This window comes from Prionailurus viverrinus, chromosome D2, assembly GCF_022837055.1.
Source record: "Prionailurus viverrinus isolate Anna chromosome D2, UM_Priviv_1.0, whole genome shotgun sequence".
Classification (NCBI taxonomy): domain Eukaryota; kingdom Metazoa; phylum Chordata; class Mammalia; order Carnivora; family Felidae; genus Prionailurus; species Prionailurus viverrinus.
The window spans coordinates 29,349,474-29,373,202 of record NC_062571.1 but is presented as its reverse complement, the minus strand read 5'-3'; the positions used below and the strand labels follow the sequence as shown (position 1 = coordinate 29,373,202).

General features: G+C 36.7%; 1 protein-coding gene across 1 annotated transcript in view; it reads left to right on the top strand.

Annotated features, from left to right (window-relative positions):
* The window catches only part of CTNNA3 (catenin alpha 3), a 1,798,979-nt gene that overhangs the window by 192,997 nt on the left and 1,582,253 nt on the right, over positions 1-23,729 (top strand). The window contains exon 5 of the mRNA XM_047826392.1: positions 719-885. Coding sequence (XP_047682348.1) covers positions 719-885 — 167 coding nt within the window. The remainder of the gene's footprint in view (positions 1-718; positions 886-23,729) is intronic.

Sequence of the window (23,729 nt, the reverse complement as noted above, 5' to 3'; positions counted from 1 at the left end):
TAAAACATAGTGGATGTGGTAAGCAATTATGTTAGTGGAGAGGGGTAAAGAGGAATCTTTTCATTTCATACCCTTCTGAACTGTGAACTTTTAAAAATGAATGAGTACACATTACTTTTATCATAAAACGTATTTTCAGCGAAAAAAACCTTAAAAAATGTAGGCATATTTCTCTAACAATTATGTACTATGAAATATAATTTGACAATTTAGGAGATAGGTTATTATATTGACAGTTTAGGATAAATCTGCCTATGTTAAACTTTTATCTCAGAGAATAACTGTCTCAAACATTGCTACTGTCTCAAACATTGTCTCAAACAGCTCTAACATTGAGCTGGAAAGTAGTTTAATGAAGATTTACCTTATTTTTATAAGCCAGATTGTTTCCAGTTGAAGTCTTAGTAATGAAACCTTTCACAGCAAATGAGATTCAGCAAATGCAGAAGTTGACAGCGGTGTTACTAGATGTTGCTAGTCAATTGAGCACAATTCTCTTGCAGGAAAATGGTATCATGCTTCTTAAACTCCAGAGCATTTATCAAAGAGAAATGTCGATTTTAAACTCCATTGTTTATTAAGAGACAGTGTTCTAGTGTCAACTGACACTATTTTAATATTATGCTTAGTCATAGAATGTACTTAGAATTAGGATGATAAATACTTAAACAGGTATAGCTGAAACTTAAAGTATATTATTTTGGGTTGTGTTTTTCAGGTGAAGCTCTGAAAGTATCAGCTGAGAGATTTGCAGATGACCCCTGTTATCTCCCAAAAAGGGAGGCTGTGGTTCAGGCTGCCCGTGCCTTGTTGGCTGCAGTTACCAGACTCCTTATCCTCGCAGACATGATTGATGTCATGTGTCTCTTACAGCACGTGTCAGCTGTAAGTAAAAGATGGCCAGTTTACCTTGGCATTGTTCTCATTTCTAATTACTTTTTCCGAACCTGGCATCAATCCTAGTGCATCCCAGCCTTGCCTTCATTTCTTATAGTCATCCAACAGAAGCTGACTGGATTGAATTGTGCAAGTCATGTATACCTCAAAAGAACAAAGTCAGAAGTTAGTCTTTTTGTTGTAGTTTCTTTTTCAACATGTTTAAAATTGAAAAATTTTTAAAGTTTTAACTTAAATTCTAGGTACTTAACATATAGTGTAATATTAATTTCAGGTGTATGATTTAGTGATTCAACACTTACATACAATACCTGGTCTCTTCACAAGTGCAATCCTTAATCCCCATCACCTATTTTACCCATCCCCCCACCCCACCCTGATCCACCTTCCCTCTGGTGACCATTGATTTGTTCTCTATAGTTAGGAGTCTGTTTCTTGGTTTGCCTCTCTCTTTTTTCCCTTATGATCATTTGTTTTGTTTCTTAAATTCCACATACGAATGAAATCATATGGTATTTGTCTTTCACTGACTTATTTCACTTAGCATAAATACTCTGTAGCTCCATCCACATCATTGCAAATGGCAAAATTTCATTCTTGTCTTTGGCTGAATAATATTCCATTGTATATGTATACCACATCTTTATCCATTCTTCAGTAAGTGGGCATTTAGCCGTTTCCATAATTTGGCTATTGTTGATAATGCTATAAACATTGGGTTGCATGTATCCATTCGAATTAGTATTTTTTGTAAACTTTGGGTAAATACCTATTATTGCAATTGCTGGATTATAGGGTAGTTCTATTTTTAACTTTTGGGGAACCTCCATACTGTTTTCCAGGGTGGCTGTACCAGTTTGTATTCCTACCAGCAGCGTAAGAGGGTTCCCCTTTCTCCACATCCTTGCCAACACCTGTTGTTTCTTGTGTTGTTGATTTTAGCCATTCTGACAGGTGTGAGATCATATCTTATTGTAGTTTTGATTTGTATTTCCTTGATGACCAGTGATGTTGAAGATTTTTTCATGTGTCTGTCAGCCATCTAGATGTCTTCTTTGGAAAAATGTCTATTCATGTCTTCTACCCATTTCTTAACTGGATCATTTGTTTTTTTGAGTGTTGAGTTTTAGAAGTTCTTTATATATTTTGGATGCTAACCCTTTCTCAGATATGTCATTTGCAAATATCTTCTCCCAATCAGCAGGCTGCCTTTTACTTTTGTTGATTGTTTTCTTCAATGTGCAGAAGCTTTTTATCTTGATGAAGTCCTAATAGTTTATTTTTGCTTTTGTTTTCCTTGCCTCAGGAAGCATATCTAGTAAGAAGTTGCTAAGGCTGATGTCAAAGGGGTTACTGCTTGTATTCTCCTCTGGGATTTTTATGGGTTTTGTCTCACATTTAGGTCTTTCATTCATTTTGAATTTACTTTTGTGTATGGTATAAGAAAGTGGTGCAGTTTCATTCCTTTGAGTGTTGCTGTCAACACCATTTGTTGAAGAGACATTCTTTTACCCATTGGATATTTTTTCCTACTTTGTGGAAGATTAATTGACCACATAGTTGTGCATTCATTTCTAGGTTTTCTCTCTCTCTCTCAATACACATACACACACACACACATATGTATCTCTCTCTCTATATATATATTAAAGAACAGGTTTATACACACACACACACACACACACACACACACACACACACATATATATATATATACATAAAAGAACAGTAGTTACAAACTTTATTTATATTTTTAAATTTTTTTTGAGAGAAAGAGTCAGTTGGAGAGGGACAGAGAGAGAGAGAGAGAGAGAGAGAGAGAGAGAGAGGATCCAAAGCTGGCTCTGCATTGACAAGCAGAGAGCCTGATGAAGGGCTCAAACTCAGGAACAGTGAGATCATGACCTGAGCTAAAGTCAGACACTTAACTGACTGAGCCACCCAGGCCACCCCTCTGGGTTTCCTGTTCTCATACCTTGATATACATGTCTATTTTTGTGCCAGTACCATGCTGTTTTAATTACTATAGCTTTGTAATATAGCTTGAAGTCCCAAATCATGATGCCTCCAGCTTTGCTTTCCCTTTTCAAGGTCTTTGGGATCTTTTGTGGTTCCATACAAATTTTAGGATTGTTTATCTTAAAGCCAGTGGTAGATTGAAAAACAGAGGATGGTTTACTGATAAGAAAATGGCTAGGATTATATAGGTAATATAAATAATATACAAATATAAATAGAAAAACTTTAAAACTGAAGACACTAGGAAGTTTATCCTAGTTTGTAAATGAATTCTGTTTGCCAGCTCCACTTGATCCAACATAAACTGTGTATGTTTACATGTAGTCTGTGATATCTGTAGTAATCCGTTATGAAAATGTATAAATTGATTTAATATGAGTAAAAAATACAGTTTTACTAGGATACTACAAAGGCAGCAAGGTATCTTGTTATTTTGCTAGACAAATCCATTTAGAAAAGTTTTAGTAGAAAGAGAATTTTATTAAAGCCCTTTTTACTTTCTTTAGTAACCAAAGACTTTCTTTAGTTTCTTTAGGACCAAAGTCACCTTTGTCCAGTTGAAAAGGTTGCAAACATTCCTTTGGAGTCTCTGATCTATCTCCTGCATCAAATAGGACTTTTGCTCTTCTGTCCATAAATACAGCTGCATATTCATAAATGTGTCTGGTGACTGTAATATCACTACTACATTAAGCAAATGATGGCCTCCTCTGATTGACCTTCTTGTTAAAATCTTTTTCTTTAATTGCTACCTTAAACCTTTTTCTTGTCTTTATTTTACTCTCTAATGCTTATTTTAACCCTAAAGTATAGCAAGTTTCCTTTATACTTTTATATTCCTTTTCTTTTGATAGTTTTATTACTGCAAAAAAGCAATTCAGCACTTTGTGTTGTTGTTTTTAGGAAAGGGAATAGTTCTCATCATCAGATGCTGTCTACTAGTGGATTCGTAGGTGAGATAATTAAGCATTGTTTGTTGGTTATTGGTTTGTTGACTACCATAAACAATACCATAAACAAATCCCTAAAAATTTCTGAGATTCATTTTTGTCATATGTGAATACAAATATTAATAAATGCTGTAACCAAGAAGAAGGTATGAAAGATTAAGTGCCAGGTAGTTTCTAGTTCCAATGACACAATATTTCCTGTATTTTAGACTCTAGGTTTGTTGAGATAGAGCAGAAAGTCTGTTTCAGGTAAAAATTGCTACCTTCATAATCGACTAAGAAGTAAGTGTGCATATATAAAGATCACAAACACATTCATTACCAATTTTAATTGAGCATAGTGCTAAGTAATTCACACACATGATGTCATTCAAATGAAGCAGTAGGTAATTGAAGATCAAAACAAAGTAAAGTGCTATTTTTGAATAAAAATGATAATTTATAGTTACTGAGTTTTTATAATGTGCTAACACTATGCTGGATTATCTCCTTTAATTCAATCTTCAGCAACCGTGTGATTGTGATTGTAATTTTAAAGATGAAGAAATGGAGGCATATTTATTTAAGAAATTTGCTTGTACAAGGCAACAGGAAAAATAAAACTTTAAGAACATAGTACTCCAAGAGTTAGAACAGCTTGAACTATACATACCTTTCAGAAGTGTTTAATCAAGTTCATGGGCCTATAATAGGTTGTTAAAGGAATTTAGGTATGTCAGGAGGAGGAGGAGGAGGTGTTCTTTAGTCTCTCCCACATTTGCTAGTAACTCATCAGAGACTGAATTTAGGCTACATCATTTAAGATGCTCACAATTGTGTATAGTACAACAATGATACCTCACCTGTGAAAAAGGAAGACCTTTTGTGGTAAATTGTGATAGTGTTGCATTATTTCATCCTTATGAAAAATTTATATTTAAATTGCATCATCTATTCAATTCTTTTGACAAAATAGACAAACTGGATTTTTTTTTGATACCATCAAATTAGAATTATTTAACCCAACATTCCCTCGCTCCAAAGTATTCTATAGAGCCTGTCTCATAAATATCCAACAGTAAATAGACATTTTTCCAAAGAAGACATACAGATGGCCAACAGACATATGAGAAGATGTTCAACATCACTCATCATCAGGGAAATGCAAATCAAAACCACAATGAGATTCCACCTGACCTGTCAGAATGGCTAAAATTAACAACATAGGAGGGGCGCTTTGGTGGCTCAGTCAGTTAAGCGTGCAACTTTTGATTTCAGCTCAGGTCATGATCTCATGGGAGATCAAGCCCTGCATTGGGCTCTGGGCTGAGTGTACAGCCTGCTTGAGATTGTCTCTCTCCCTCTTCCTCCCTCTCTCCCTCCCTCTCTCCCTCTCTCTCTCTCTCTCTCTCACTCACTCAAAATAAGTAAATACTTAAAAAAATTGACACAGGGAACAACAGATGTTGGTGAGGATGTGGAGAGAGGGGAACCCTCCTGCACTGTTGGTGGGAATGCAAAATGGTGCAGCCACTCTGGAAAACAGTATGGATATTCCTCAAAAAGTTAAAAATAGAACTACCCTATAATCCAGCAATTGTAATGCTAGGTGTTTACCCAAAGGATACAAATATACTGATTTGAAGGGGCACCCCAAAGCTTATAGCAGCATTATCAACAATAGCCATATTATAGAAAGAGCCCAAATTTTCACTGACTGATGAATGGATAAAGAGGATATATATATATATATATATATATATATATATATATATATATATAGTGGAATATTACTTGCCCACAGAAAAGAATGAAATCTTTTTTTTTTCTTTTTCTTTTTTTTAAATACAACTTATGGTCAAATTGATTTCCATACAACACCAGTGCTCATCACAACAAGTGCGATCCTCCATGCCCATCACCCACTTTCCCCTCTCCCCCACCCTCTATCAACCCTCAGTTTGTTCTTAGTTTTTAAGAGTCTCTTATGGTTTGCCTCCCTCCCTCTCTGTTACTTTTTTTCCCCCCTTCCCCTCCCCCATGGTCTTCTGTTAAGTTTCTCAGGATCCACATATGAGTGAAAACAAATGGCATCTGTCTTTCTCTGCCTTACTTATTTAACTTAGCATAATGCCCTCTAGTTCCATCCACGTTGCTGCAAATGGCCAGATTTCATTCTTTCTCATTGTCAAGTAGTATTCCATTTTATGTATAAACCACATCTTCTTTATCCATTTGTCAGTTGATGGACATTTAGGGTTTTCCATAATTTGGCTATTGTTGAAAGTGCTGCTATAAACATTGGGGTACAAGTGCCCCTGTGCATTAGCATTCCTGTATCCCTTGGGTAGATTCCTAGCAGTGCTATTGCTGGGTCATAGGGTAGTTCTATTTTTAATATTTTGAGGAAACGCCACACTGTTTTCTAGAGTGGCTGCACCAGTTTGCATTCCTACCAGCAGTGCAAGAGGGTTCCCATTACTCCACATCCTCTCCTGCATCTATAGTTTCCTGATTTGTTCATTTTAGCCACTCTGACAGGCATGAGGTAATATCTCAGTGTGGTTTTTGATTGTATTTCCCTGATGATGAGTGACATTGAGCATCTTTTCATGTGCTTGTTGGCCATCTGGCTGTCTTCTTTGGAGAAGTGTCTATTCATGTCTTCTGCCCATTTCTTCACTGGATTATTTGTTTTTCAGGTGTGGAGTTTGGTGAGTTCTTCATAGATTTTGGATACTAGACCTTTGTCTAATATGTCATTTGCAGATATCTTTTCCCATATCATCAGTTGCCTTTTAGTTTTGTTGATTGTTTCCTTTGTAGTACAGAAGCTTTTTATCTTGATAAGGTCCCAATAGTTCATTTTTGCTTTTAATTCCTTGCCTTTGGAGAGGTGTCAAGTAAGAAATTGCTGCGGCTGAGGTCAAAGAGGTTGTTGCCTGCTTTCTCCTCTAGGGTTTTGATGGTTTCCTGTCTCATATTCAGGTCCTTCATCCATTTCTAGTTTATTTTTGTATATGGTGTAAGAAAGTGGTTGAGTTTCATTCTTCTGCCTGATGCTGTCCAGTTCTCCAAGCACTATTTGTTAAAGACACTGTCTTTTTTTCCGTTGGATACTCTTTTCCTGCTTTGTCAAAGATTAGTTGGCCATACATTTTTGGGTCCAATTCTGGGGTCTCTATTCTATTCCGTTGGTCTATATGTCTGTTTTTATGCCAATACCATACTATCTTGATGATTACAGCCTTGTAGTAGACCCTAAAGTCTGGGATTGTGATGCCTCCCACTTTGGTTTTCTTCTTCATTATTACTTTGGCTATTTGGGGTGAAAAGAATGAAATCTTACCATTTGCAATGATGTGGATGGAACTAGAGTCTTTTTTATTATGCTAAATGAAGTAAGTCAGTCAGAGAAAGACAATGCCATGATTTCACTCATGTGGAATTTAAGAAACAAAACAGATGAACATAGAGGAAGGCAGGAAAAAAAAAGAGAGAAAAGCAAACCATAAGAGACTCCAACTATAGAGAACCAACTGAGGTCTGCTGGAGGGGATGTGGGCAGGAGATGGGCTAAATGGGTGATGGGTATTAAGGAAGGCACCTGTTATGTTGAGCACTGGATGTTATATGTAAGTTATGAATCACTAAATCCTACTCCTGAAAGAAGTATTACACTATATGGTAACTAACCAAAATTTAAATAAAGAATTGAAAAATAAAACAAAATAAACAAATAAAACCCTCCAAATAACTCATAATTAAAGTGGGAAGAAAGATTTAAAAATGTAACATGAAAAAAAGAATTTTTTTATGGTCAGTGCTGTATATAGAAATTTTCTTTGTATGTTTTTGATGCACTTAAGTACATTCAAGTTGGTAAGAAATATTGAAGGAAATAAAAGTATTTAATTTTGCTTAACCCAGAATTTCCAAAATTTTCTAACTTTAGGACTCTTATGTTAGTTCTATACCTTTCTCAGACCATACTTTGGGAAATAGTGGTTTAGTATATCTCCAATAATATTTATGGTTATATTAAATTTTTACTTGGATTAAAAAATTATAGAGGAGGAACGTTAGTGCCTTTATATTCTCATCTTATTGAAGTAGATTAGACTCTCTCCAGCCATACAATATGCAATACACAACTGTGTAACGGTAATAGCAATCTCATCAATTCTGTGAGACAGTGAACCTGATTTTGGACAATTCTAATTGTTGGAGACATTTTTCTCAAACTAGATGTGAATTCCCTGCCATTTCCATGGACTGCTTCTAGTTCTGCTTTCTTAAGCAACATAGAACGAAGACAATAGGAAAAGGTATTTTTCAAATAACTGATGATTATTCTTAGCACTTATTTATGTCTTCTCTTAACTAGGCTGAAAATTTCTTGACCCTTGAACATTTCAGACTATTCTGAATACTTGAGAATTTCCATATCATGTATGATTATCAGTTTCCTGATGAAATTTTCACTTTTGATATTGAGGTACTTGAACATGGTAAGCATATTTGTATTATGGTCCGAATTTGACAACTTTAGTGTCTGGACTTCCTGGATCATTATGCTGGTTTTTGCTCATGGTATCTTGTTTTTTCATGTGAATGGCTATCTCTGTGTACTAAACATTATTTTTTCTGGAATTCATCTCAAGAAATTTCTCTGTTTTATTAGCTCTTTGATGTTTTTAAGATAAAGTATTTTATATTTCATCAATCTTCTTAGTTTTCTTCGGCAGAAGGATTAGACTGATTACTAATTTGCCAATACAAGAAATCGAAGTCCCTAAAATCATCTCCGCAAATACTTTTATATGCATGTTCTAGATAAGTAATACCCATAAAATGTTGAAATAAAAACATCTTGAAATAGAAACAAATCTCTGATGTGAATGTTCTATAATATACTCAAACAATTACCTCTCTGATTTAATGTCTAACATTATCTTACCTTATTATGATAGCCTTGTCATGCTGTTCGTTCATAGTGATTTTGTGAGCAGTTAAACTCCAAGTCTCTGAATTCAAACTATTATTAATTTGAGCATTCTTGTTCTGATACTAGTTTTATCTTTTTATATGTAAAGGTAGATGCTAAATTTATATTCACGGAATTTTATCCTGTTAATTCTGGTTTATGTTAGAATCCATTCAGATCTTTTTAACTTTTGATTTTGTCTTTACCTCCTAACCTGGAATCATTTTCAGATTTTTAAAAGTCAGATTATTTATGAAAAATTGTTTAGTCATGTGGAAAACAGTGATATATCTTCCTTTCAGATAACATCAATCAAACATTAACCCATTTTGAGTAAAGTTGTTGAAATGAACTTCAAACTTGCTTTATTAGGCTACTGTATAAACCATGGTTCTTTATTTTATCCTCAAGTACTTTCTCAAAGGCTTTGCTAAAATTAAGATGTGTTATCTGTGGCATTGTAGATTTATCAGTATAGTAACCCCAATTATAAAGGAAATGAGCTTAGCTTGGTTAACTTACTTTTCATAACCCTGTAAGAGTTCCAAGTTGACTATTGCTTGCTTGCTTTTTTTCCTTTTCTTTCTTTCTTTTTATGTTTTTTTTAACCTTCATTTTTTAATTGCTCACAATCCACTTACTTATGGTTGTAAACCACTTGTCTGCTGGGATATTGTTACTCTTAAAATCTATATATAAATGGCTTGAACCCCAATTCTGTGTCCTATCAACTATAATGTTCCAAGATTTCTGCAAATTCTCTGGGGCTCATATTCTCAACGTCATCTCTAGTTCCAAGTTTTTGCTTCCACAAATTAGTTTACGAATGGTCTTTCTATCCCTATTTTATAGTTGGTTAATCTGTAATTGGTAATTGGCCTTTTCCCCCTTGATTTTGACACACACACACACACACACACTCACTCTCCAATACTCCCAGACAAGACATGTTTATGTATGTTTGTGTATATTGCAAACCTTATAGAAATTTGGGAAGGCAGAAGGGAGGGGATTCTTTACTGTAGCACTATATTCTAAGTGGCTCCAATTTGAATATCAGAAATCTTCAACTTCTTTAGCAATGTCATCTCATTGTTCTTTCACCTTCTTTCCCCTTACCTACTCTCTTTGTTCTTTCTCATACCTGTAAATTCCTGTTTATCTGGATGCACTAGGTTTCTATCTGCTAATTTGTGCCCTCATATATCACTGTCTTTCTTAAATTATTCTGTAAGGTATTTTCCTCCGTATAGACATTTTTTTCCCTCAGAAGAATTCTTTAGTCAGCTGTGTCTCTCTGTATACACACATACATTCCACTATAAACTAATGTATTATAGATGTTTTCTAGGGGGAGAGCATCAACTTTAATGGTATAGATTTCTTTTTCTGGACACTCTTTAAAACGCAGTGGGTCACATTTTTGTTTCTTGCTTCTGTCTGGAATGTAATGGAAAAAGGCCTGCCTCTTCTCTCTTCTAATTGTATCTTACTATTTCATGAAATCTTCTGCTCATTTTGGGGTCCCTTACGCATTCTTATACAGTTCCTTGCTACATTTTTAATTTATTCTTTATTACACGGTACCAAATAATGTATCCACTATCATAATTTCTTCCTTCATGGCCTTACTCTTTTCTTCCTTACTGGTTTTTTTCTAAATTATAGTTTTTTTTTCATCTCTGTTGTGGTATGTTTCCTTTTAGATGTCAGGTCAAGGAGATATTACTCAATTAAAAAAATGTTTATTTATTTTGAGAGAGACAGATAGAGCACCAGAAGAGGAAGGGCAGAGAGGGAGGGAGACAGAGAATCAAAAGCACCCTCAGTGCTGTCAGCATAGCACCTGATGCGGGGCTCGAACTTCACAAACCATGAGATCATGACTGGAGCCGTGATCAAGAGTCAGATACTTAACCAGTTGAGCCACCCAGGCATCCCTATATATTACTCAATTTTTGATTAATACTCTGTACCTATACATTTCCTGACTTCCTTATGCTTTGTTATTTTTACTGAATTATCCTCTTTCCACTGAGACTGCCTCCAGAGATGCAGTTATGATAGACCATTTATGAGGACATAGACTGAGACCACCAACTAGTGCATATGTGGTTCACTGAGTAATTCTCAGTAGGAAAAGTAGTGCTGACCAACACAGAGTTGATATATAATTAAGTACAACAAAGATTCTTGATTTGGCAGTTTTAAAGTCATCAGGTTCCGTAAGGAATTTTTTTTCTCCAGGAAATAGGTCCAAATCAAAAGTAAGAGAGGATATAGAAGAGAATGACAATCTTTCAATATTAAATAAATTATAGAAACTTGGAAAGACAGTTTGGCTTTATTGCCACCATTCCATGGGAATTTAAAAAATTCTTTTTTTAGTATTGGTCAAGGTTTTTTTGAACTTCACTATTTATACTTCTCAAGATACCATATCTTATTTTATTGGCATCTGGGTTTTTATAAAGGTCGATTTTATTTGAGACAAAATTGGCTGGGGTGTCTCTTGCTTTCCTTAGGGGTCAGGACAATGTGGAGGAAAAAACCATTGCTTTTGGCAGAAGAGACTTTGCTTCAATCCTGGCTCTGTTGTTGATTAGCTGGGTGAATTTAGGAAAGTTAAAAATCTGTGAGCCTTGGCTTCTTCTTCTGAGTTACAGGGATAATAAAACTTACTCTGAATACTTTGAAAGGATTTTGTAAACATTAAATGATATATAAGTTACCTAGCAAGAACTGGTGCTCTCTGTTTCATTTTATTTCCTTTTCTTGTCTTTTGCCACCATGGTACCTTTTTCTCACATTTTTGACTCTTGTAGACTCTTGCAGTACAATGTTATCCTTATGCCTAAAAAATGAAGGGAAATAAATTTGAACCAAATGTTCTAACATTTTCCATTTATCAAACCAGAGTTTTATTTATATTTTTTAATTTTATATATTTTTTGAAGTTTATTTATTTTGAGAGAGAGAGAGGGAGAGGAAGAGTGTGTGTGCATGAGCAGGGGAGGGGCAGAGAGAGGGAGAGAGAGAACCCCAAGCAGGTTTGTGCTGTCAACGTGGAGGCTGACATGGGGTTCGAACCCATGAACTATCAGATCATATCCTGAGCCAAAATCAAGAGTTGGACTCTTAACCAACTGAGCCACCCAGGCGCCCCAGTAGCTGATATTTTTTTAAGGTACCTTCTATTATTAAAAGGCAGGCATACCAGCAAAGAGACTTTCTAAAGGTTCCTTTCATTAAAAATATCAGCAGTTTATAAGGGAAGAAATTATTGTATTATTAAGAGCTATTAGAAGCCAAGCATATTCTGCAGAATATTCTAGGAAAAATATATGCAGAGATATTAAGGTTTAAAGAAAAATCAAGTCACAATACTGGTATTAAAGGTAGAATAGGAGGAACTAGTAAATGGAGACAAATAAGGTACAAATCACTGGATTCGTGCTTGATATCATACTGAAAACTTTAGGGACAAAGGAAATTTAAACCATGTAAAATTATAGCTTTAAAAGGGACCAGCATCATTCTAGGTATCTCCAATTTGATTGTTAATTAATCCATTCAGCAAATGGTTGTGTTTTGTGCACTACTGTGTGCTCATCACTACTGTATGATAGGGATTCAAGTTTAGAAAAAATAATACCATGACCCTTTTCTCCTGGAATTTACAGACTAAGACATAAATTAATATAAGTTACTCTGATAGAAGTTGGTGTAACTATTATGGAGGCATGATGGCAATTTATCAAGGGAAAGTATTTTGAGTGAATTTGAGTAACTAGACAAAGAAGGTGATGGAGGAAGAGAGCATTTTAACTGCAAGAACAGTACATACTCAAAGACCTGTAATACTTCTGAGGGCTGAGATGAAGGGTCACTGTGTTATATACCTCAAACTAATGTAACGTGTGTGACAACTATACTAAAAACAAACAAACAAACAAACAAAAACAATTAGAAGACAAGCCAGAGTCTGGAAGACTATATAGGCAAATCACTCATAATGAATGGCCAGTACTCAAAATTTATTGAGAATTCTCAAAACTCAATAAAATAACAAACCAAATGTTTAAAAATGAAAAGAGTTGAAGGTGGAGAGGTAGGCCTACTTGCGAAAGGCCTGTGTGCTAAGATAAACAGTTTGAAGTGTAGTCTGAAAGCTAACAGGGAATCATTAAATATTTTAAGCATGGGTATGACATAAGCAGATTTGCATTATAGGACCGTTAGTCTAGCAGCAGTGGGCAAGGGAGCCAGACTGGAGGCAGTGAGGCTAGTGATTAGGCTGATGCTGTCATCTGGTTGTGAAATGATGGGGTAGGATAGGGAATGAATGAGATAAATGAAGGAGGAACAGTCTACAATTTGGAAAGTGATTGGAATCTGTTTAGATAGAAAGGGTAGCATCAGGTAGCCTTTCAGGAATCTGGCTGGGCATGAGGACCTTGGTTTTCAGTTTTAGGTAGAGGAGAAGTAGTTTATGGGTTTTAGGCTTATTCGATTGAGGCACATATGAAAGATAATAGATACTAAAATATACGTTTAGAGCACATGAGAGCAAATAAGAGATAGATTTGGAAAGCCTCAAGAAATAAGCATTGGGAAGAAATTAAGATGGGAGTAGTGGGGGGACCCTGGGCTTGCCCCATCCCTTGAACACAGCTAGATCAACATCAAATTACTTTGAATACCTAGGATTAAGATAACCATCTGCATAATTTGAGGGCGAGAATGTGGCAGATATGAAGTGCAGAGACATGAATTGGGGGAGAGAAAGGCCATGGTGCCATAGGGAGTAGGAAGCCCTTTTTGTGGAGAGGAGAGAGAGGGAGAGAGGAGTAGAGAGAACAGCGTGCTAGTTTTGTGCCAGAAGAGCACCCCTGCAAAAATCATTGACTGAGAAATTGGAAGGAACTGATTATTGCAAGTTTTTGCAGAGTGGAGCTCAAATTCAGAGGATTTGGAAGTCTGTGCCATTTTCTAGAGTTGATCTGAGCAGGTGGCAGTGGTCCAGGTGAGAAGAGGGTAAAGGCCTGAGAGCAGACAGCAGACAGCCTGGTGTGGGAATCCCCTGGGTCGTACTGGGAGAGAGAAGTTACCCTTTCTAGAGTGCATTTGGAAGATGGTGTATTGCTTCTTCAAGGACAAAAGATTGGGCTGACACCTTTGAGCAGCCACTTAACAGCAGGGGACAGAGGCTCATGCAGAGGGCAGATAATCTGGTTGCAGGTTTTCGTTGTGCTTCACCATAAACTCCAGGCACTTGTGCAGTCAAGTGACTGCTTTTCTTTTTCCCCTTTTCCCATTTATTTATTTATTTATTTATTTATTTATTTATTTAAATGAATATAATTTGTTGTCAAATTGGCTTACATACGACACCCAGTGCTCATCCCAACAAGTGCCCTTCTCACTGCCCATCACCCATTTTCCCTCTCCCCCAAACTCTCATCTATCCTTAGTTTGTTCTCTGTATTTAATAGTGTCTTGTGGTTGGCCTCCCTCCTTCTCTGTTTGTATCTGTTTTTTTCCCCCCTTCCCTTTCCCCATGGTCTTCCGTTCAGTTTTTCAAGATCCACATATGAGTGAAAACATGTGATATCTGTTCTTCTCTGGCTGTCTTATTTCGCTCACCATAATACCTTCCAGTTCCATTCACATTGCTGCTTTTCTGGGACAGAATGGCTCCAGGAGCAGTGCTTCAACACTGTACTCTGGAAGAAGGGAGCAGGTCCCTACCTTGCCAGGTCCTTTAAAATTTGGAATTTTGTATCCCAGCCAGAGATAGAAGACAGGAGAGCTGTGGCTCCAGGGATATTGATGGCCCAAGCACAGACTGGGGGAGGGTGGGGATCAGATGGAAGCCTGGGAAACAGGAGGGGTGATTGTTCGCTTGTCTGTGGCAGTGGGTGTGAGCCTTCCTCACTGGGGGTAAAAGAGTGTGGTGACATATTTCCCCCCTGCCCACCAGCACAGTTGGACTTCAGTTAGCAAAACAGCACCTTCAGTAGGGGCTGGAGCCACTTACATCAAACCCTACCTCCTGCACCATACAGGGTCATCTTTACTAGGGAAGGTCTGACTGTGAGCCAGCACAGGGGGCCTCTCCCCTAGAGGACCAACATAGGCACCTCACACCCACCAAGTCTACTGATCATAGAGTGTTCCAGTGTATCAGCTTCAGTTCTGGTGGAAATACCAGATTTTTTTCTTTTCTTTTCCTTTTTCTTCTTTTCTTTTCTTTTCTCTTTCTTTTTTTCTTTCTTTTTTTTAATTTTATTTTTAATTTTTTAAAATTTATATCCAAATTAGTTAGCATATAGTGAAACAATGATTTCAGGAGTAGATTCCTTCATGCCCCTTACCCACTTAGCCCATTCCCCCTCCCACAACCCCTCCAGGAACCCTCAGTTTGTTCTCCATATTTATGAGTCTCTTCTGTTTTGTCCCCCTCCCTGTTTTTATATTATTTTTGTTTCCCTTCCATTATGTTCATCTGTTTTGTCTCTTAAAGTCCTCAATGAGTGAAGTCATATTTTTGTCTTTCTCTGACTGACTAATTTCACTTAGCATAATACCCCCCAGTTCCATGCACGTAGTTGCAAATGGCAAGATTTCATTCTTTTTGATTGCCGAGTAATACTCCATTGTATATATGTACCACTTCTTCTTTATCCATTCATCTATCAGTGGACATTTGGGCTCTTTCCATACTTTGGCTATTGTTGATAGTGCTGCTATAAACATGGAGTGCATGTGTCCCTTTGAAACAGCACACTTGTATCCCATGGATAGATGCTTAGTAGTGCAATTGCTGGGTCGTAGGGTAGTTCTATTTTTAGTTTTTTGAGGAACCTCCATACTGTTTTCCAGAGTGGCTGCACCAGCTTGCATTCCTACCAACAATGCAAAAGAGATCCTCTCTCTCCGCATCCTTGCCAACATCTGTTATTTCCTGAGTTGTTAATGTTAACCATTCTGACAGGTATAAGGTTGTATCTCATTGTGCTTTTGATTTGTATTTCCCTGATGATGAGTGATGTTGAGCATTTTTTCTTGTGTTGGTTGGCCATTTGGATGTCTTCCTTGGAGAAATGTCTATTCATGTCTTTTGCCCATTTCTTCACTGGATTATTTGGTTTTTGGGTGTTGAGTTTGATAAGTTCTTTATAGATTTTGGATGCTAATCCTTTATCTGATATGTCATTTGCAAATATCTTCTCCCATTCTGTCAGTTGTCTTTTAGTTTTGTTGATTGTTTCCTTTGCTGTGCAGAAGCTTTTTATTTTGATGAGGTCCCAGTAGTTCATTTTTGCTTTTGTTTCCCTTGCCTCCAGAGACATGTTGAGTAAGAAATTGCTGTGGCCAAGATCAAAGTGGTTTTTGCCTGCTTTCTCCTCGAGGATTTTGATGGCTTCCTATCTTAAATTTAGGTCTTTCATCCATTTTGAGTTTATTTTTGTGTATGGTATAAGAAAGTGGTCCAGGTATTGTAAAAGAGAAAAATAAGAAACAAGAAAGAAAGAAAATGAATAGATGAACCTGCTAACAGATTGAAGTAGGACTGAAATTGCTTCATTTTCTCCTAGAAGTCCGTCTGTGTAGCTCTTTATAGTCCATTAATTAAGCCAATAGTGAGACTTGTGGACTTGAAGAGCGAAGTTGGCCCAATTGGGCAGGGCTCAGTTTAGTAGCTCCACTGTCCACTAGATGGCACTGCTAGCCTAATGGGGTGGAGTGTTGCGGTGCTCATAGGTGCGTATAGGCATGTGCGGGAGCGGTGAAAATGGCGCCACCCAGCCACCCAGTCTGTTCTTCCGGTTCAGCATCCTCTGTCTTCAGCTCTCGTCTTCTCCTGCTTTTTTACTCTCCATGATCAGGCCCTAGGCAGTACCTCTCTCCTGAGTTTTGTCTCAGATGTGGCTGTTTTCCCCAGCCCCTTACTTCTGAAGGACTGCGGCTTTGACCCATTCCACCCCTCTGCAGGAGGGTCTCACTGAGCAATGGCCGAGTGAGCAATGGCTGAATGTCGGCTGCACCTAGGAATGCCCACTGGACCCTGCTGTTGCCGATGCCCCAAGACTGCAGCCAGGTGCCAGCCCATCCCAGAAAAAGTACACGAGATAGTGTAGCAGCAGCGTTTCAGGGATTATGGAAAATCACAACACACATCTGGTACCAGGCTTCACCCTTAATGACCTTGTTCCAGCACCAGCGAATGTGGCCATTTTCTGGGGTCTGCTGGGACCAGGTGGCTTCAACAGCCTCTACCAAATGTCCTCCCAGCAGTGGAACTGGTTTTCCCCGTGTGGCCTGAGAACCTCCCGGTCCCCACTCTGTTCCTGGGGATTCGCCTGTTCCACCAGAGCACTGCCAGGTATCGAGCTGCGGAGTTGCAGCTTTTGTGCTCTCCTTGTTTACAGTCTTAATGGAATTTAAACTCTCTCCTTTCTCCTTTCTCCCTTTTTAGTTTAGTCCCTGTGGCTATTTCCAAGTTTCCACTTTCTCTCCAGCTGCTTTTGGGGAGGGGTGCTGTTCCCATATTCTCCCCACCTCTCCAGTCTCAGTCCTTTCTCCACTCACAAAAGCAGTTCCCTACCTTTCGCGGCTTCTTGCTCCCCAAGTTCAGCTCTCCGTGCTGTGTACCTGCTGTATTCTGTGGTTCAGGTTGTGCAGATTGTTGCATTAATCTTCCAATAAGTTTTCTAGGTGTGTAGGATGGTTTAGTGTTGGTCTGGCTGTATTTCATGGATGTAAGTTACACAAAAAGCTTCCATGCTGTTCTGCCATTTTTGCTCCTCTCTTTCTTTCTTTTTTAAAAATCAGGCTTATAGTTTCTGTTCATTTGTTTGTTTTTCGTTTCCTTTTCATGTTTTTTTCAGATCAACTTTTTTTTTTTTGGATCAGGCTTTTTTTTTTTTTTTAAATCAGGCATATTCTAACAAATCAAAACACACCTAGTTAAAGATCTAAATACTCCCACTGCAAGCAAAAAGGAACTCTGCAGAGGATCGCCTGTGGGAAAAAGCAGCCAAATTACAACAGCAGAGTGCACAGCATATACTGGAAACCCTTCCTTGAAGCACCAGGCCCTGGACAGTGTATGACCCCTTCCTAATATAGCATTACTCTCAGGAGCAGGAAACATAACAAGTTGTCATAACACACAAAAGACAGAAACCTAGACAAAATGACAAGATGGAGGAATTTTTCCCAAAGGAAAGATCAAGAAGAAACCACAGCCAGATATCTGATCAAAACAGATACAAGCAGTATGTCCAAACAAGAATTTAGAACAACAGTCATGAGGATTAACTAGCTGGCCTTGAAAAAAGAATAGAAGACACCAGAGCAACCCTTGATGCAGAGATAAAAGACCTAAAAACTAGTCAGGCTGAAATAAAAATGTTGTAACTGAGATGCAAAACTGACTGGTTGTAATCATGAGAATGGAAGATGCAGAGGAACAAATAGGTGATAAAGAAGATAAAATTATGGAAAATAGTGAAGCTGAAAAGAAGAAGGAAATGAAATTATTAGATCATGAATATAGAATTAGGGAAATCAGAGATTCTGTAAAGTGCAATAATATGTATATCATATGTGTTCAAGAGGAAGGGCAGCAAAAAGTGGCAGAAGGTTTATTTGAATAAATTCTAGCTGATAACTTCCTTAATCTAGGGAAGGAAACAGGAATTCAAGTCCAGGAGGCACAGAGAGCTCCCCTAAAAATCAACAAAAACAGGTCAACACCAAGACATTTCATGTGCAAGACAATTTTGCCTAGGGAAACTTCCAAAAGACAAAGAGAGACTCTGAAAGCAGCTGAGGACAAAAGATCCTTAACTTACAAGGGTAGACACATAAAGTTAGCAGCACACCTGTTCATAGAAATTGGGCAGGCCAGAGGGTAGTGGCATGATATATTCAACATGCTAAATGGGAAGAATATGCAGCAAAGAATTCTTTATCCAGCAAAACTGTCATTTAGAATAGAAAGAGAGAAAAAGAGTTTCCAAGACAAGCAAAAGCTAAGTAGTTCATGACCATAAACAAGCTCTGCAAGAATTATTAAAGGGGACCATTTGAGTGGGAAAGAGAGACAAAAGAACAAAGACTAGAAAACAACAGGGACAGTCTACTGGAATAGTGACTTTACAGGTAATACAATGGCACTAAATTAATATCTATCACAATTACTCTGAATGCAAATGGACTAAATACTCCAGTTGAAAGACATAGAGTATCAAATTGGATTAAAAAAACAAAAACCATTGATATGCTGCTTATAAGAGACTCATTTTACACCCAAAGACACCTCCAAATTGAAAGTGATGGAGTGAAGAACAAATTATCATGCCAATGGACATCAAAAAAAAAAGCCAGAGTAGCCATATTTAGACAAACTAGATTTTAAACCAATGACTGTGGTATAAGATGAAGAAGGGCACTATATCATAATAAAGGGGTCTATCCAACAAGAAGATCTAACAGTTATAAATATGGCCCCAACTTGAAAGCACCCAAATATATAAATCAATTAATAAGAAGCATAAAGAAATTCATTGATACAATAATAGTAGGGGACTTTAACATCCCACTTACAACAATGGACAGATCATCTAAGCAGAAAATCAGCAAAGAAACAATGGCTTTGAATGACACACCAGACCGGATGGACTTAACAATTATATTCAGAATATTTCATCCTAAAGCAGCAGAATACACATTCTTTTCATGTGCATATGGAACATTCTCCAGAATAGATCGCATACTGGGTCACAAATCAGGCCTAAGCCATACAAAAAGATTGAGATTATACAATGTATATTTTTCAGACCATAAAGCTATGAAACTTGAAGTCAACCACAAGAAATAATTTGGAAGGCCTTCCAATCATAGAGGTTAAAGAACATCTTACTAAAGCATGAATTAGTTAACCAGAAAATTAAAGAAGAAATTAAAGCAAAAAGGAAGCAAATAAAAGTGAAAATATGGCAGCCCAAACCTTTTGGATGAAGTAAAGCTGGTCCTAAGAGGGAAGTATATAGCAATACAAGCCTTTATCAAGAAGCAAAAAAAGTTTCAGGCAATTGGGTTAGTCATTTAAATGTCATTTAATGGGTTAGTCATTTAATTGGGTTAGTCATTTAAATTAGTCGTTTAAGCATTCAGCTCTTGATTTTGGCTCAGGTTATGATCTCACGGTCATGATATTGAGCCTCATGTTGGGCTCCTCTCTGGGCATGGAGCCTACTTAAGATTCTCTCTCCCCCTGTCTCTACCTTTCCCCTGCTCATGCACACACACTCTAAAAAACAAACAAACAAACAAACAAACAAACAAAAACAAGAAAAGTCAAATACACAAACTAATCTTAAACCTAAAGGTGCTGGAAAAGGAACATCAAATAAAGCCCAAAACCAGTATCCCAAATGAAATAACAGGACAGAATCATAGCAAGAGACCTAAGTGAAATAGACATAATATGCCTGATAGAGAATTTAAATAATGATCATAAAGATACTCACTGGAGTTGAGAGATGAGTGGAAGACTTCTCTGAAACCTTTATCAAAGAGATAGAAAACATAAAAAAGAACTGATCAGGGATGATGAACTCAATAAGTGAAATTAAAAATATAATAGATAGAATAAATAGTAGACCAGAGGAAGCAGAAGAACTGATCAGCAACCTGGAGGACAGAGTAATGGAAAAGAAGCTAAGCAGGTGAGAGGAAAAAACAAACAAACAAAATGAGAATGACTTGGGGAACTCAGTGGCATCATGAAGTGTAATAACATTTGCATTATAGGGATCCCAGAAGGAGAAGAGACAGAGAAAAAAGGGCAAAAAAATTATTTGAAGAAGTAATAGTTAAAAAACTTCCCAAATTTGGCAAAAGGAATAGATACTGAGGTCCAGGAGGCACAATGATCCCCCAACAAAAACTATCCAAGGACATTACCCTAAGACCCATAGTAATTAAAATGACAATAGTGATAAGGAGAGAATTTCAAAAGCATCAATAGAAAAGAAAACAATTGTATATAAGGGTAACTCTGTAATGTTCTCAGTGGATTTTTCAGCAGAAGCTGCAGGCCTGAAGGGAGTGGCATGACATGTTCAAAATGCTGAAAAGAAAGAAATATACACCCAAGAATACTCTAGCCAGTAAGGCTATCATTCAGAATAGAAGAAAGATAAATAGTTTCTTAGAGAAACAAAAACTAAAGAGGCTCATGACCACTAAACCAGACATTCAAGAAATGTGAAAGGGGACTCTCTGAGTGGAAAGGAAAGACCAGAAGTAAGAGTAAGAAAAGTAGGAAGCATAAACACTGTAAAAATAAGTATAACTGTAAAAATAAGTCAAGGGACTCATAAAATAAAAAAAAGTAAAGCATGACACCATATACCTAAAATGTGGTGAGGAGAGTAGAGAATGGCTTCAAACTTAAGTGAGCATAGACTGCTATATGCAGAAGATGTTATATGCAAACCTAATGGTAACCATAAATCAAAAACCAATAATAGATGTGCAAAGAATTAAGAGAAAGGAATCCAAGTATATTACGAAAGAATGAGAAGAGAGCAAAAGAAAAAAGGAACAGAGAATTACTTAAACAACCACAAATCAAGTTTAAAAATGGCAAAAAGTGCATACCTGTAAATAATTACTTTGAATGTAAATGGGCTAAACTTAGTTCTAACAAAAAGACATAGGGTAATGGAATGGATAAAAAACAAGATCAACCTTTATGCTGCCTACAAGAGACTTATTTCAGACCTAAAGACACATGTGGGCTGACAGTGAAGTGATGTAGAAGCAAGTATCATTCAAATGGAAGTGAAAATGCCAGGGTTGCAATACTTCAATAGGACAAAATAGATTTTAATCAAAGATTATAACAAGAGACAAAGGACACTATAATCATAAAGGGGACAATCCAACAAGAAGATTTAACAATTACAAATATTTATGCACCCAACATGAGAGAATCCAAATACATAAAATAGTTAATAACAACCATAATGGAAATAATCAATAGTAATATAATAATTGTAGGGAACTTTAACACCCCACTTACATCAATGGACAGATCACCTATGCAGAAAAATCAACAAGGAAACAGTGGCTTTGGATGACACACTGGGCCAGATGGATTTAAACAGTAGAATTATAAATAGAATTCTAAAACAGTAGAATATACATTCTTTTCAAGTGCACATGGAACATTCTTTGGAATAGATCAATATTAGACCACAAAACAAGCCCCAGAAATGTACAAAGATTGAAGTCCTACTACACATCTTTTCTGACCACAATGCTGGGACTCTAGAAATGGACCACAAGAAAAAATCTGGAAAGAGCACAAATACATGAAGGTTAAGTAACATTCTACTAAACAGCAAAGGGGTCAATTAAGAAATGAAAGAGGAAATAAAAAAAATACATCGAGAAAAAATGAAAACACGATGGCCCAAAATGTTTGGGGTGCAGCAAAAACACTTCTAAAAGGGAAATTTATTGCAATAAACTTTCTTGCTTACTTCAAGAAGCAAGAAAAATCCCAAATAAAAAACTTAACCTTACATCTAAAGGAACTAGAAAAAGAACAACAAACACAACCTAAAACCAGTAGAAGAAAGGAAATAAGAAAGAGCAGAAACAAATGATATAGAAACTAAAAAACCAATAAATAGATGAATGAAACCAGGAGCAGATTATTTGAAAACATCAACAAAATCAATAAACCTTTAGCCAGACCCATCAGAGAGAGACAGAGAGAGAGAGAGAGAGACAGAGAGAGATTCAAATAGATAAAATCTGAAATGAAAGGGGAGAAATAACAACCAACACCCCAGAGATACAAAAGATTGTAAGAGAATATTGTGAAAATTATATGGTAACAAACTAGACAATCTAGAAGAAATGGATAAATTCCTGGAAACATATAACCTCTCAAAACTAAAACAGGAAGAAATAGAAAAAATTTGAGCAGACCAATTACTTACCAGCAATGAAATTGAATCAGTAATCAAAAAACTCTCAGCAAATGCAAGTCCAGGGCCAGAGAACTTCACAGGTGAATTCTACTAAATATTTAAAGAAGTACTAATACCTATTCTCCTCAATCTATTCTAAAAAATAGAAGAGGAAGGAAAACTTTGTAACTCATTGTATGAAGCCAGCCTTACCTTGATACCGAAACCAGGTTAAGACACTATAGAAAAAGAGAACTACAGACTATTATCATTGTTGAATATAGATGCAAAAATCCTCAACAAAATATTAGCAAACTGAGTCTAACAATACATTAAAAAATGATTCACCACAATCAAGTAGGATTTATTTGTGGACTACAGGGGTTGTTTAGTATTTGCATGTTAATGAATGTGATGCATCACATCAATAAAACAAGTGATAAAAATCTTATGATCATTTCTATAGATGCAGAAAAAGTGTTTGACAAAGTACAACATCCATTCATTATAAGAAGCCTCAACAAAGTAGGATTAGAGGGAACATACCTCAATATAATAAAGACCTTATATGAAAGACCCACAGCTAATATCATACACAATAGTGAAAAACTAGAGCTTTTCCTCTGTAGTCAGGAAGAAGACAAGGATGTCCACTGTCACCACTATTATTTAACATAATGCTGGAGTCCTAGTCATACCATTCAGACAAGAGGAAGGAATAAAAGGCATACAGATTGGTAGAGAAGAAGCAAAACTTTCACAATTTGCAGATGATATGAACTAATAAATTCAGTAGGTTTCAGGATACAAAATTAAAGTACAGAAATCTGTTGTACCTTTTTATACTAATAACAAAGCAACAGAAAGGGTCATTAAGAAGGCAATCCTCTTGGGGCG